Genomic DNA, 14,740 nt, shown 5'->3' with positions numbered 1-14,740 from the left:
AACTAAAGTAATTGCAAAGAGAGGATTTAAAAAAAAAATTTATTCCCCCATCCCTCCACCTCCTTGTTTGTGCTCGCTGTCTGCTCTACCTTTTTTTTTTCTTTTTTTTTTAGGAGACACTGGGAACTGAACTCAGGACCTCCCAAATAGGAGGGAGGCACCTTATGGCTTGAGCCACCTCCGCTCCTGTTTGTTGTGCCTCTCGTGTTTCCTCATTGTGTCTCTATGTTGTGACATCTTGTTGCATCAGCTCGCTGTGACAGCCTGTTGCATCAGCTCACTGTCTTGCTCATCTTCTCTAGGAGGCACTGGGAACTGAACCCGGGACCTCCCATGCGGTAGGTGGGTTCCCAAGTTCTTGAGCCACATCTGCTTCCCGAAAGCGTTTTCAGAAATATATTTTTTGAGAGGGGTTTTTCTTTTGGTACTATTTAAAAATTTTGGAAGTCATAATTTCATTATAGCAATAATACTATTTTGTTTGTACATACATTTTTCCAGCTCTTGCCTGTAAGTAAAGTGTATAATTTTACTAAAAAACTTTTCAACAGGTGAAACATTCACATAGTTTGAAAACAAGGTATGAAAAGTGGACAACATTGACAATGACAAAACAAACTATAGATTCTTATCTCCTGCCCTCTTTATACCTTGATTTCTTTCATTTAGCAACATATCTTGTAGTCTTTTCTGTATCAGCAGAAGGAAAGCTTCCTCATTGTCTATTATAGCTTTATGATACTTTGCCTGGATGTACCATAATTTCTTTAAAGAGTGCCCTACTAACAACATTTGGGTTTTGGTTTTTTTTTTTTTTTTAAAGATTTATTTTTATTTATTTAATTCCCCTCCCCTCCCCTGGTTGTCTGTTTTCTGTGTCTTTTTGCTGCGTCTTGTTTTCTTTTGTCCGCTTCTGTTGTTGTCAGTGGCACGGGAAGTGTGGGCGGCGCCATTCCTCGGCAGGCTGCTCCCTCCTTCGCGCTGGGCGGCTCTCCTTATGGGTGCACTCCTTGGGACACCCCTGTGTAGCAGGGCACTCCTTGCGCGCATCAGCACTGCGCATGGGCCAGCTCCACACGGGTCAAGGAGGCCCGGGGCTTGAACCGCAGACCTCCCATGTGGTAGACGGAGGCCCTAACCACTGGGCCAAAGTCCGTTTCCCCCTTTTTTTTTTTTTTTTTTGCTATTACAAATGAAGCTAGGATGAATAAACTTGCATGTGTGTAATTTCACACATGTGCAAATATATCTGTGAGATAAATTCCCCGAAGTGAATTGCTGGAACAAAGGGGAAATGCATTTGTAAATTTGATAGCTATCGCTAAATTGCCCTCTACAGGGGTTTTAACAACTTATTCTTCCACTGCAGTCAGAAGGTTGAGTTGCCAGATAATATCTATATACTTCTAACCAGTGTCATCCTGTTAAATTCCAGGGAGCATTTATTGAGCACCTACTATACCCCCCAGACACAGTCTTTATATGTCAACACATCTGTCCTCACAGTAACACTAGGAGGCAAATACTTTTCGAATGAGGAAATTGAGTCTTGGAGAGGCTAAGGAAATCTGGCCAAGGTCTGGGCGCTGGTATGGAAGGGACCTGAACCCTGACTGACGCCAAAGCCGGTGCTCCTTCCATCGCGCCGCGTCAGCGGGGCTCGGGGCTCCTTCGCTGCGCTCTCTGTCAGCGTTCAGGAATCAGCAGCAGTACAACGAGCAAACTTATGTCCCCCACTATTTTATTTTCCTGCCTGCCTCCAACTTCAAGTGTCAGAGCCACTTTGTGGGAAGTCCCCTGCCCGTGCCTCCTCCGTCCCAGGTCCCAGCCCCGGCCCCTCACAAGTGACTTCTGAGGGCGGAGCAGGCCTCTTCCAGGCGCGCCTCTCCCAGGAGCGCATCCAGCCACTCCTCCAGGTCTTTCACCAGCTGCTCCAGCTCCCGTAGCTCTTCCTCCAGCTTCTCCAAGAGGGCATGCAAGTTCTCCTTCAGCCAGCTCCTGATGACCTTCGCCGACTTCTCTGAGGCTTCATCAGTCTCATAAGCAAGGTCCTGCAAGGCAGACACTGAACTTACGTCTGGAGTTTTGTCCTGGAGGATCCCCTTGCCACTGGTTTTGAGAAGTTCCCTGGGCCCTTGCGCCTCTCCGAGCCTTTGCGTGGGCTATTCGTTCTACCTGGAGTGCCCATTTACCACTTTCACTACCTGGCCAGCTCCTACTATCTTTCAAGACCCAGCTAGTCAATGACACCTCCTCTGGGAAGCCTTCCCAGATTTCTTCCAACATCCTTGTCACCCCCGCCCCCCCCCCCAATGCCTTCCTGTATATGTTACCTGGGAAGTCACAGGATTCTGGGGGTAGTTACATTCTCTGATCCTCTCTGACACCTCCCAACTTTTTCCTGAAACAGGGCACAAACACCATACCTTATTAAACGAAACCCTTTATTTAGTTGAAATGAACATGGTTGGGGGAGGAGAGCAGGTTATAGAGACCCCACTGAAAGGCTGCCACCTCTAGGACCCCCTTCTCTACTTCACGTGGGCTCGGTGTCTCCCACCTGGGAGGTTCCAGAATGCTCACCTGATATCCACGTGCCCAAGTACAGCACCAAGACCAGCAGAGCCACCAGCGTCTGGGGAGCGAAGCAGGAAGAGGGGGACAGAAGGGTGAGTTCAGGGAGGGCGGAGACGCCCCCTGCTTCCTTCACACAGGCATGGGGGGCTATAAGGTAATTTTTAGAACTTAACCCCCGCCCCGAGTTACCTAAGCCACACATGATTTACTTCCCCAAACATTGCAGAAGTAGATATCAGTGCAATTTACTGACATTCGATTTGTATTTCCTCTCCTTTCTCCCTTTGGAAAAGGAAGACCCACCCTTGTCCTCACCCATTTCACTTAAATTTTTTTTTTGTTTTATTTGATCTTTAACAAAATCAACTTTATTGCAGTATAATTTGCATAAAATAAAATGCAAGCATTTTAAAAACTTTATTTTTAATTTTCAAGCAGTTTTTAAAAAATGCATTTATTTGTTTTTAAAAGATACATAGAACTCACAAAATGTTACATTAAAAAAAAATAGGAAAGGGAAGCGGCTGTGGCTCAATCAGTTGGGCTCCTGTCTACCATGTGGGAGGCCCTGGGTTCACGTCCTGGGGTCTCCTTGTGAAGGCAGGCTCACCTGCAAGCGCCGTGGAGTGCCATCTGGCCCACCAGCGCCAACTCAGCAAGGTGATGCGACAAAAAAGAGGGAGACAAACAAAAACACAGAAGAAGGCCCAGCGAATGGACACAGAGAGCAGACAGCGAGCAAAAAGCCACAAGGTGGTGGGAGAAATATAGGAGGTTCTCATATGCCCCACTCCCCTCGCCCCCCATTTTTCCCACATGAACAACTTCTTTCATCAATGTGGCACATTCATTGCATTTGATGAGTACATTTTGGAGTGCTGTTACACAGCCTGGATTAAAGTTTACATTGTAGTGTACACTCTCTCCCAGTCCATTCAGTGGGTTATGGCAGGATATATAATGTTCTGCATATGTGCCTGCAATATCATTCAGGACAACTCCGAGTCCCGAAAATGCCCCCACATCACACTTCCTTTTCCCTCTCCTGCCCTCAGCAACTCCAGTGGCCACTGTCCCCACATCAGTGATACAATTTCTTCTATTGCTAGAGTCACAATAGTTCTATAGTAGAATACCAGTAAGTCCACTCTGGTCCATATTTTATTCCTCCAACCTGAGGACCCTGGGGTGGCGATGCCCACTCTACCTCTCAATTGAGAGGGGGCTTCGATCCCACATGGCTGATGGGACTCTTGTGCCCACAGTTGTAGACTTTCTCAATTCCCTGGTGTGGTGGTTGACCATCTTCACCTCCCTGTCAGCTGACCTGGTAAGTCCAACATACTGGAGAGCTGGTGTTGCAGCTCTACTGAGGCTCAGGGCCCAGCTGGCACATGGGCAGTCCAGAGATTGAAGTCTCCTGAGCATACACCAACCCCAGCACCAACCACAGGTTCAGTAAAAGTGACAGAAGAGGCATAGAGAAGTCACATCTGAGTCCAACTCCATCACCTTCAGGAGCACAAGTTCCAAAGTAGGGCCCACTGGCAAGGCACTGAACTCCAGAGCCACCTGCCATGACCAGACAGTTTGATGAGTTTGATGAATGTCTGTGTTTGTAGATTACCACCCTAATCAAGATATAAAACATTTCCGTAATCCTAGAAAGTACCCCTGCCCCTGCCCTGTGTCCTTTTGCAGTCAGTTTTCCCCCTTCTTGCCTAGAGGGAAACCCTACTCTGCTTTCTGCTACTATGGAGTAGTTTTGTCTGACCTGTAACTTTATATAAATGGAATCACATAGTATATATTCTTTTCTTTAAAAAGATATATATTTTTAAAATTTATTTCTCTCTCCTACCCCTGCCCCCAGTTGTCTGCTCTCTGTGTCCATTCGCTGTGTGTTCTTCTGTGACTGCTTTTATCCTTATCAGTGGCACCGGGAATCCTGTTTCTTTTTGTTGCGTCATCTTGTTGTGTCAGCTCTCCGTGTGTGCGGCGCCATTCCTGGGCAGGCTGCACTTTCTTTCACGCTGGGCGGCTCTCCTTACGGGGCGCACTCGTTGCGCGTGGGGCTCCCCTACGCGGGGGACACCCCTGCATGGCAGGGCACTCCTTGTGCGCATCAGCGCTGCACACGGCCCAGCTCCACACGGGTCAAGGAGGCCCGGGGTTTGAACCGTGGACCTCCCATGTGGTAGGCGGATGCCCCATCCATTGGGCCAAGTCTACTTCCCAGTATATATTCTTTTGTTCTTTGCTTCTTTTGCTCAACATTATGTTTTTGAGATGAATACCTGTTTTTCTGTTTTCATTTTTATTGCTGTCTAGTAGTATATTTATGAATATACCACAATTAGTCTAGTCACCCACAGATAGACTTTGGGTTGTTTCCAGTTTTGGGCTATTATGCATACAGCTGCTCTAAATACTTGTGTACAAATCTTCGTGTGGATGCATGTTTTCATTTCTCTTGGTTGATATCCCAAAGTGCAAATGCTGAGTCATATGGTAAGTGTATGATTAATTTTATAACAAACTGCCAAACTGTTTGCTAAGTCAAGTCTTCTGTACCATTTTACATTCCTGACAGCAATATATGAAAGTTGTAGTAGCTCCGTATTCTTGCCAACACTTGGTCTTTTTAGCCTTTATAATTTTAGGCATTCTATTGATTGTTTCAGATATAGCCATCTCAGTCAAGGTTTTATATGAATTTCCTTAATGGTTAATGATGTTGAGCATATTTTCATGTGCTTATTGGCCATTCATAAATTCATGTACCTTCTTTTGTGGCATGTCTATTAAAGTCTTTTGCTCATTTTTTATTGGATTGTCTTATTTATTTATTTAAATTTCTCTCCTCTTCTGCCCTGCGTTGTCTGCTCTCTGTGTCCATTTGCCGTGTGTTCTTCTGTGTCCGCTTGGATTCTTGTCAACGGCACCTGGAATCTGTGTCTCATTTTGTTTCGACATCTTGCTGCATCAGCTTTCCGTGTGCGCAGCACCACTCCTGGGCAGGCTGCACTTTTCTCACGTGGGACAGCTCTTCTTACTGGGTATACTCCTTACGTGTGGGGCTCCCCTGCGCAGGGACACCCCTGTGTGGCAGGGCTCTCCTTGCGTGTATCAGCACTTTGCATAGTCCAGTTCCACACGGGTCAGGAGACCCTAGGTTTGAACCCTGGACCTCCCATGTGATAGGTGGACGCTCTATCAGGTAAGCCAAATCTGCTTCCCTGGATTGTCTTATTTTTCAGTTATAAGAGTTCTTTATATATTCCAGCCTTTGTTAGATTTTTGTATTTTGAATATTTTCTCCAAGTTTGTGGCTTGCTTTTTCATTTTCTTGCTAATGCTTTTTGAAAAGGTTTCAATTTTGATGAAATACAATTGATTAATTTTTTCCTTTTTTGAGTCATACTTTTGCATGCAGTCTAAGATATTTTTGCCTACTCCGAGGTTGGGAAGATTTTCTGCTATGTTTTCTTCTAGATATTTTATGGTTTTAGCTTTTATATTTAGGTCTAAGATCATTTTGAATTACTTTTTGTATATAGTGTGAAGTAGGAATTGAGGTTCCTTTCCCCCCCCTTTCATTATGAATATCCAATAGTTCAAGCATTATATGTTCAAAAGACTGATTTTCCCCATTGGATTGATTACATTGGTGTCTTTGCTAAAAATATATCCACCATATATCTTGGGTCTATTTCTGGGCTCTTTTCTCTTTCATTGATCTGTACCTCTATCTTTACACCAATACCATCCTATCTGGATTACTGTAGCTTTACAGTAAGATATGGAATCATACAGTGTACGTTATTTTTAACTTCGTTCTTTTTCGCACTTGTTTTAGCTATTACATGTCCTTTGCAATTTCATATACATTTTGGAGTCAACTTGTCAGTTTCCATTAAAAAAAACTGCTGAGATTTTTGAGGGGGGTTATATTGAATTTAAAAACCAGTTTGGGGAGAATGAACATCTTAAAAACCATCCACAGACATGGTGTATCTCTCCACTGGATTTTCTTTTCCTTAGCAATGTTTTGTAGTTTTCACGTATAGAGGTCTTGCATATCATTCTAAATGTTTTTAAAATTTCCTTTCAAAATTATTTGTTGCTAGTCTATAGAAATGCAATTGGTTTTTACCTGATTTTTTTTTTCTTAGAGAAGTATCAGATTTATGGAAAAATGATGCAGAAAATCAGTTCCCATATATGCCCTGTCACACACACAGATTTTCTTATTATTAACATGTTGTGTTAGTATAGTACATTTGTTACAATTAATGAAACTTTATTATTATAATTGTACTATTGGCTATAATCCATAGCTTACATTAGGGTTCACTGTTAGTTTGTCCAGTCCTGTTTTTTAAAATTTTATTCTAGTAACACATATATAGCCTAAAATTCCTCCTCTAAACCACATCCAAATATATAATTCAGTGGTGTTAATTATATCCACAGTGTTGTGCTGCCATCAGCTCCATCCACTAACAAAATTTTTCCATCATCCCAAGCAGAGACTATGTATCAGTTGACATCTCAACAATATTTCGTCTTCCAATCTATGAAATTCCCTTGCATTTATTAGGTCTTCTTTGATTTCTTTTAGCTATAGTTTGTAGTTTTCTGTGTATCAGTCCTTCACTGCCTTGGTTACATTTATTTCTAGGTATTTGATACTTTTAGTTACTATGGTAAATGGAATTTTTCTTGATTTCCTCTTCAGGGTGTTTATTACTAGTGTATAGAAACGTGATCTATTATGGTGTGTTGATCTTGTACCCTGATACTTTGTTGAATTTATTAGCTCTATTAGCTTTGATGTTTTTCAGGATTTTTTTTTTAAGATTTATTTATTTCTCTCCCCTTCCCCCCATTGTCTGCTTTCTGTGTGCATTCGCTGTGTGTTCTTCTGCGTCCACTTGCGTTATCTGACAGCCCTGGGAAACTGTGTCTCTTTTTTGTTGCGTCATCTTGCTGCCTCAGCTCTCCCTGTGTGCGATGCCACTCCCGGGCAGGCTGTGCTTTTTTCAGGCGGGGTGGCTCTCTTTGCAGGGCACACACCTTGGGTGTGGGGCACCTCTATGTGGGTGCGCCCCTGCGTGGCATGGACTCCTTGTGTGCAGCAGCCCTGCACTGGGCCAGCTTACGACATGGGTTAGGTGGCCCTGGGGACCGAACCCTGGACCCTCCATATGGTAGGCGGACGCTCTCTCAGTTGAGTCACGTTCGCTTCCCCAGGATTTTATAATATATGAGTGTATATGTATAAAACCATGCCATCTTCGAATAGGGAAAGTTTTATTTCCTTCATTCTAATTTGGATGTCTTTTATTTCTTTTTTGTGCCTAATTGCTTCAGCTAGAAATTCTAGTACACTTAAATATCAGTGGTGACAGTGGACATCCTTGTCTTATTTCTGGTTTTAGAGGAATAGTTTTCAATCTTTCACCATTTTGTATGATGTCAGCTGCAGGTTTTTCATTTATGCCTTTTACCTTGTTATGAAGTTTCCTTCTATTTCTGGTTTTCTAAGTGTTTTTTTTAAATCAAGAGGGGGTGCTGAATTTTGTTAAATGCCTTTTCTGTAACAGCTGTGGTGTTTTTCCTTAATTCTATTAAAGTGGTACATTATATTAATTGATTGTCTTACGTTGAACCACCCTTGCACACCTGGGATAAAACCCACTTGATTGTGGTGTATAATTCTTTTCATGTGCTGTTGGATTTGTCATACAACTCTAATGCTGAGGATTTTATAAGGAATATTGGTCTATAATTTTCTTTTGTTGTGCTATATTTGGCTTTGGTATTTGGGTGATGTTGGCCTAATGGAATGAGTTAGGAAATGTTCCCTTCAATTTTTTTTGAAGAGTTCGAGCAATATTGGTGTTAATTCTTCTTGGAATCCTGGGCTTTTCTTTGGTGGGAGGTTTTTTTTTTTTTTTAGGAACCGAGGGGTAGGCATTGAACCCAGGATCTCATATGAGGGAAGGTGGCGCTTAACCACTGGGTCATGTTGGCCTCCCTGTTTTATTGTTTTGCTTGTTTGTTTTTGTTTTTTCAGGGGGAACCGGGAACTGAACCTGGGACTTATCATGTGGGAGGCGGGCATTCAACTGCTTGCGCCACAACTGCTCCCTGGTGGGAGGTTTTTGAGTACTGATTCAGTCTCTTTACTTGTTCTATTATGATCGATTTCTCCTTGAGTCAGTGTATATAGTTTGTGCATTTCTAAGAATTTGTCCATTTCATCTAGGTTATCTAATTTGTTGGCATACAGTTGTTCATAGTATTTATTTATGTTGAGCATTAGTAATGTTCCCCCTTCATTTCCTGTTTTAGTTATTTGCATCTTCTCTCTTTTTCCTTTGTCAATCTAGCTAAATGTTTGTTGAGTTTTTTGATCTTTTCAAAGGACCAACTTTTGGTTTCATGGATTCTCTCAATTTTTAAAATTCTCTATTTCCTTCATCCCTGCTCTGATCTTTATTATTTACTTCCTTTTGCTTGCCTTTTTTTTTTTTTTTTTTTTTTAGATCTTCCGGTTGTGAAGTTAGATCTCTGATTTGAACTCTTTTCCTTTTTTAAGTTAAGAATTTAAAGCATTTAGAACTATAAATTTCTCTCTCAGCACAGCCTTTGCTTCATCCCCTAAGTTTTGGTATTTGTTTTCATTTTAATTTTCCTTAATATATTTCCTAATTTCCCTTATGATTTCTTTTTAACCCATTGATTGTTTAGGAGTACATTGTTTAATTTCCACATATTTGTGTATTTTCCTGTACTTCCTCTGTAATTGATTTCTGGCACTGTGTTTGGAGCAGACACTTTATATGATTTCAATATTTTTAAACAATTTATTGAGACTTTTTGCGACTCAACATATGGTCTATCCTTAAGAATGACTCATGTGACTAGAGAATAATGTGTATTCTGCTGCTGTTGGGTGAAATGTTCTATATATTAATATGTCTATTAGGTCTGCTTGGTTTATGGTATCATTCAAGTCCTCTATTTCCTTATTGTTCTTTTTTTCTACATATTGTATACATTATTGTAAGTGGTGTATTGAATATCCTACTATGAAGGTAGTACTATCTATTTCTCCCTTAAAATCTGTTAATATTTGCTTCATATTTTGTGGGGAGGTTAGCTTTACTATTAGCTGCACATATATTCATTCTGTTGCATATTACTGTATGGTGGCCTTTATTTTTCCATTGTAATATTTTTTTACTTGAAATCTATTTTATCTCATATCAGTATAGTTACCCCAACTCTCTTTCATTATTCATGTGGTATATTTTCCCCATTATTTCACCTTTATCCTACTCATGACTTTGAATTTAAGGTGAGTCTCTTATGTATAGCATATAGTTGGGTTATGATTTTTAAAAAATTCATTCTTCCAAGCTCTGTCTTTTGACTTGAAAGTTTAATCCATTTACATTTAAAGTACCTACTGATAATGCATTTTTCTATTTAGTCTTTGTAAGTCTTGTACCTCTTTGTCCCTCAATTCTTCTGCTAATGCCTACTTTCCTATTTGATTTTTTGTTGTGGTCCATTTTGAGTCCCTTTTCATTTCTTTCTGTATATATATTTCATATAGTTTTTGTGGTTACCATGGGACTTAAATTTAACATTCTATAACAATCACATATGATTTGATACCAATTTAACCTCAATAGCACACACATACACTATTCCTGTACCCTTTTGCTAACCTTTGCCTTTTTGTTGTATTTATTACCAATTATATCTTTTTAAAAAAGATTTATTTATTTATTTATCTCCCCCCCCCACCCTGGTTGTCTGTTCTCTGTCTATTTGCTGCGTCGTCTTCTTTGTCCACTTCAGTTGTTGTCAGAGGCACAGGAATCTGTGTCTCTTTTTGTTGTGTCATCTTGTGTCAGCTCTCCGTGTGGGTGGCACCATTCTTAGGCAGGCTGCACTTTCTTTTGTGCTGGGCAGCTCTCCTTATGGGGTGCACTCCTTGCACGTGGGGCTCCCCTACGCGGGGGACACCCCTGTGTGGCACGGCACTCCTTACGCATATCAGCACCGCACATGGGCCAGCTCCAGACGGGTCAAGGAGGCCCGGGGTTTGAACTGTGGACCTCCCATGTGGTAGGCGGATGCCCTAACCACTGGGCCAAGTCTGCTTCCCCACCAATGATATCTTTATACATTTTATGCCCAATACCCTAGATTTATCATTACTTTTTACTCAGTTGCATCTTAGAACTGGTAAGAAGTAAAAAGAGGAGTTACCAAAAATACAATACAATAATAGTGGCATTTATAATTATCCATAGGATTACTTTTCCTGGATTTCTTTCTTTTTTTTTTTTTTTTTTTTTTTAATTTTTTTATTTTTTATTGACTTTGTAATAATATTACATTAAAAATATATATGTGAGGTCCCATTCAACCCCCCCCCACCCCCCCTCTCCCCCCCCCCAACAACACTCGTTCCCATCATCATGACACATCCATTGGATTTGGTAAGTACATCTTTGGGCACCTCTGCACCTCATATACATTGGTTCACATCATGGCCCATACTCTCCTCTATTCCATCATGTAGGCCCTGTGAGGATTTACAATGTCCGGTGATTACCTCTGAAGCACCATCCAGGGCAGCTCCATGTCCCGAAGACGCCTCCACCTCTCATCTCTTCCTGCCTTTCCCCATACCCTTTGTCCATTATGTCCACTTTTCCCAATCCAATGCCACCTCTTCTATGTGGACACTGGATTGGTTGTGTCCATTGCACCTTTATGTCAAGAGGAGGCTCAGATTCCACCTGGATGCTGGATGCAATCCTCCCATTTTCAGTTGTAATCACTCTAGGCTCCATGGTGTGGTGGTTGTCCTTCTTCACCTCCATCTTAGCTGAGTGTGGTAAGTCCAATAAATCAGATTGTAGGTGCTGGAGTCTGTTGAGGCTCAGGATCTGGCTATCACATTGTCAGCCCAGAGATTCAAATCCCCTAAATATATCTTAAACCCCAACATTAACTGCACCTCCAGCACATTATGGATTTCTTTCTTTATGTCACTTCAATTCACTCTCTAATATCTTTTACTTTCAGTTTGAAGAATTACCTTTGCCACTGCTTGTGGGGCAGGTCTAGTGATGATGACTACCCTCAGCTTTTATTTATCTGGCAATGTCTTAATCTCTCCTTAATTTTTGAAAGACCGTCTTGCCAGGTATAAAATTCTTGGTTGAGAATTGCTTTCTTTCAGCAGTTTAAATATTTCATTCTTCTGCCTTCTTTCTGAAATCAGCACTTAATCTTATTGTGACTCCCTTGTACTTGACAAATTGCCGTTCTCTTGAAAATTAGGAACTCTTTCCTTGTGCTTGGCATATAATAGTTTGACCACTATCTGTCTGGCTATGGTTCTCTTCAAGTTTATCTTGTTTGTGGTTTGATGTGCTTCATACATGTGCATATTCATGTCTTTCATTAAATTTGGGAAGTTTTCTGCCATTATTTCTTTCAATATTTCTTCTGCCCCTTTCTTTCTGTCTTCTTCTGGGACTCCCATAATGTGTGTATTGATATGCCTGATGGTATCCCACATGTCTCTCAGGTTCTGTTCACTTTTTTTCTTTTCTGCTCCTCATCTGAATCATTTCAAATGTCTTGTGTTCAAGTTCACTGATTCTTCTACCAGCTTCGATCTCTGTTGAAGCTCTATAGAAATTTTCTTTTCAGTTTTTGTTTTCCTTTATCTCCTTGAACATACTTAAGATAATTTTTAAAATTATTATTATTTTTTTAAAGTCTTTGTCTGGTATATCCAAAGTCTGGTCTTCATTGATGGTTTCTGGATTTTTAGCTTGCTCCTCTGGATAGGCTGTCATTTCCTCTTTCTTTGCTTGTATTGTAATTTTTTGTTGCACACTCTACACTTTAATATTTTAAAGTGTTAACTCTTGGATTTAGTTCCTGAACTGTCTATTCCTTAAGTTTGTATCCAGATAGTATTATAACAGAGATTTTCTTGAGTGTCAGGAACTAACAAAAACAAACAAATGCAAAAATCACCTTTCACAGTCTGAAAATTGGCTGTGTTAGCTGGTGCTCTCTTTGAGAGTTTATCTAGCATATCAAGAAGATCAGACAGAGGTGAATGTTAAGTGCAGGAGCCTCTCTATCTTTTGTGAGCCTGCATCTTGTCCTGGATTTGTTTTGCTCATGGGCTTGGGAATTTCCCCATTTACAGGGATTCAAATGCTCTCTTTACTCCCTATGACATAGACTTTCTGATTTAAAGCATGTAATTCTTTGCTTCAGTCCACTTTGACTTAATTGTCTCTCACACTACTTTAGCTGTCTTTAAGCTGAAACCGGCAGGGCAAGTTCTGGGAGAGTGAGCTAGAGACCAGTTTCCCTCCTCTTTCAGGCTGCATCAGATAGATTGGCTTGGACATCAGGCACTCCAGGATGTACATGGGGGTTACCCTCTGGAACAGGGCCAGGCACCCACAAGTGGAGCACGGGATGGCTCCACACTGGAACAGGGCCAGGCACCCACAAGTGGAGCACGGGATGGCTCCACACTGGAACAGGGCCAGGCACCCACAAGTGGAGCACGGGATGGCTCCACACTGTACCGGGAGCGAGTGGGGAAAGAGCCAGCCGGGTGCCATCAGCTTCTACAATTTAAAGCTGTATTTTCTTAATGTGGCACTCACCCAGTCACTGAATCCTTTCACTGTTTTCTGGAGTTTTGAGGATGACGGCTCTGCCAGTTTTGGCTAATTGCACAAAGATTCTGTGGGGAATGGCACCTTGGAGCATCTTACACCTCCATCTTGGTTGACCAGAAGTGCATAATTGATTTTCAAATATTGACCTTTTAACTATGTCTTTGCTAAAGTCATTTAATTAGAGTAGCATATTTTGGTAGATTTTAGAATTTTCTAGGTAGCAAATCATACTTTGTGTGCGGAAAGAGTTTTACTTCATCCTTTCTAGACTTGAACCTTTTTCCCCCTTGCCTTTTGTATTGACCACGACCGCCAGTTACATACCAAACAGAAGTGGTGAAAGTCAACGTCCTCGTCTTGTTCCTGATCTTAGGGGGAAGGAGTTTGTTTTCCCCCACTACATGTGATATTACTTGTAGACTTTTCATTGTTGTCCTTCATCAGGTTGAATATGTTTCTTTCTTTTTAATTTGTTTTCTTTTCTCATTCTTTTTCTTAACACGTTTCTATTCCTGGTTTTCTGAGAATTTTAATGTGAATGAGTACCAAATTTTGTAAAATGCTTTCTTCTGTACCCACTGAGATAATGTGATTCTTCCCTGATGTGAGGTTTGAATTTAAGCCCTGGGAATGAATGCTTCAGAAGCTTTCTAATGCAGAGGCTCTATTTTACTTCATGGATGCATGGAATACCTATTATGTGCCAAGCAAGCACTCTTCTAGACATTAGGGATATGGCAATAAGCAAAACAAAAACCATGTCCTCTTGGAGCATACATTTGGCCAGCAGCTCTGAGGATTAAATAAAGATAGTGTCAGGAATAGCTTCAACAAGAAGTGCCTAAGGCACTTAGTTTGGGCACCGGGGGAGTTGGGCTGATGACCCATTCCTGACGTTGAGGGCCTTACAGTCGGTAATGGAGCCTGGACGGGACAGAAAGAAGTGTCCTCCTGGGCTGGCCTCACCTGCTTCCTGTCCTCTGAGTGGCTGCCCCTCCTCCTTTCCAACAGCTCGGCTGCCACCCGCGCCCTGCTGCCCACCTGCTGGATCACCATGGCCCCAGGTCAGGCTGCCTGGGTGGAACCAGGCACCCCCACCTGATGGGAAGATGGGCAGCTCCCCCCTCCCCAACCTCTCATCTCTAGGCATCCCCCCTGCACTGTGCTCTGATGTCACAGAAGGTGAGGGGCAGTAATGACCCCGCCTTCTCGCCACCCTGAGTTGTAGCTCCTGCCTTTACATTTTTTCCATACCAACATTGAAAACAAAGACCAGAGAGAAATGCATCAAAAGATGATCGACAGATACAACCCACCGATCTTTTCCCAGTCTTCCTTGTGCTCATTGGTGTGTGTGTGTGTGTGTTTAATGCTGTATAATTCTGTCACCTGTGTAGGTTTGTGGATCCAGCGCC

General features: G+C 41.9%; 1 protein-coding gene across 1 annotated transcript; it reads right to left on the bottom strand.

Annotated features, from left to right (window-relative positions):
• Nucleotides 1-1,734: 1,734 nt before the first annotated feature.
• Nucleotides 1,735-14,429, bottom strand: SMIM23 (small integral membrane protein 23). The gene is made up of 4 exons (XM_058306343.2): nucleotides 14,292-14,429; nucleotides 2,584-2,635; nucleotides 2,334-2,401; nucleotides 1,735-2,051 (listed from the first exon to the last, which is right to left on the bottom strand). Exons 1-4 carry the CDS (start codon nucleotides 14,379-14,381, stop codon nucleotides 1,839-1,841), a joined length of 423 nt encoding a protein of 140 aa, XP_058162326.1. The 5' UTR covers nucleotides 14,382-14,429; the 3' UTR covers nucleotides 1,735-1,838.
• Between the last annotated feature and the right edge of the window lie 311 nt (nucleotides 14,430-14,740).

The sequence above is a fragment of the Dasypus novemcinctus genome, chromosome 2 (genome assembly GCF_030445035.2).
Source record: "Dasypus novemcinctus isolate mDasNov1 chromosome 2, mDasNov1.1.hap2, whole genome shotgun sequence".
NCBI classification, from domain to species: domain Eukaryota; kingdom Metazoa; phylum Chordata; class Mammalia; order Cingulata; family Dasypodidae; genus Dasypus; species Dasypus novemcinctus.
This window is presented reverse-complemented; position numbering and strand designations above follow the sequence as displayed.

What these genes read in the sequence shown, in the direction of transcription:
- SMIM23 (XM_058306343.2), bottom strand. Translation starts at nt 14,381, where the DNA reads ATGGTGATCCAGCAGGTGGGCAGCAGGGCGCGGGTGGCAGCCGAGCTG. An exon ending in ACTCAGAGGACAGGAAGCAG is followed by an intron (nt 2,636 to 14,291) that starts GTGAGGCCAGCC and finishes TTCGCTCCCCAG; the next exon opens with ACGCTGGTGGCTCTGCTGGT. An exon ending in AGAATCCTGTGACTTCCCAG is followed by an intron (nt 2,052 to 2,333) that starts GTAACATATACA and finishes TCTGCCTTGCAG; the next exon opens with GACCTTGCTTATGAGACTGA.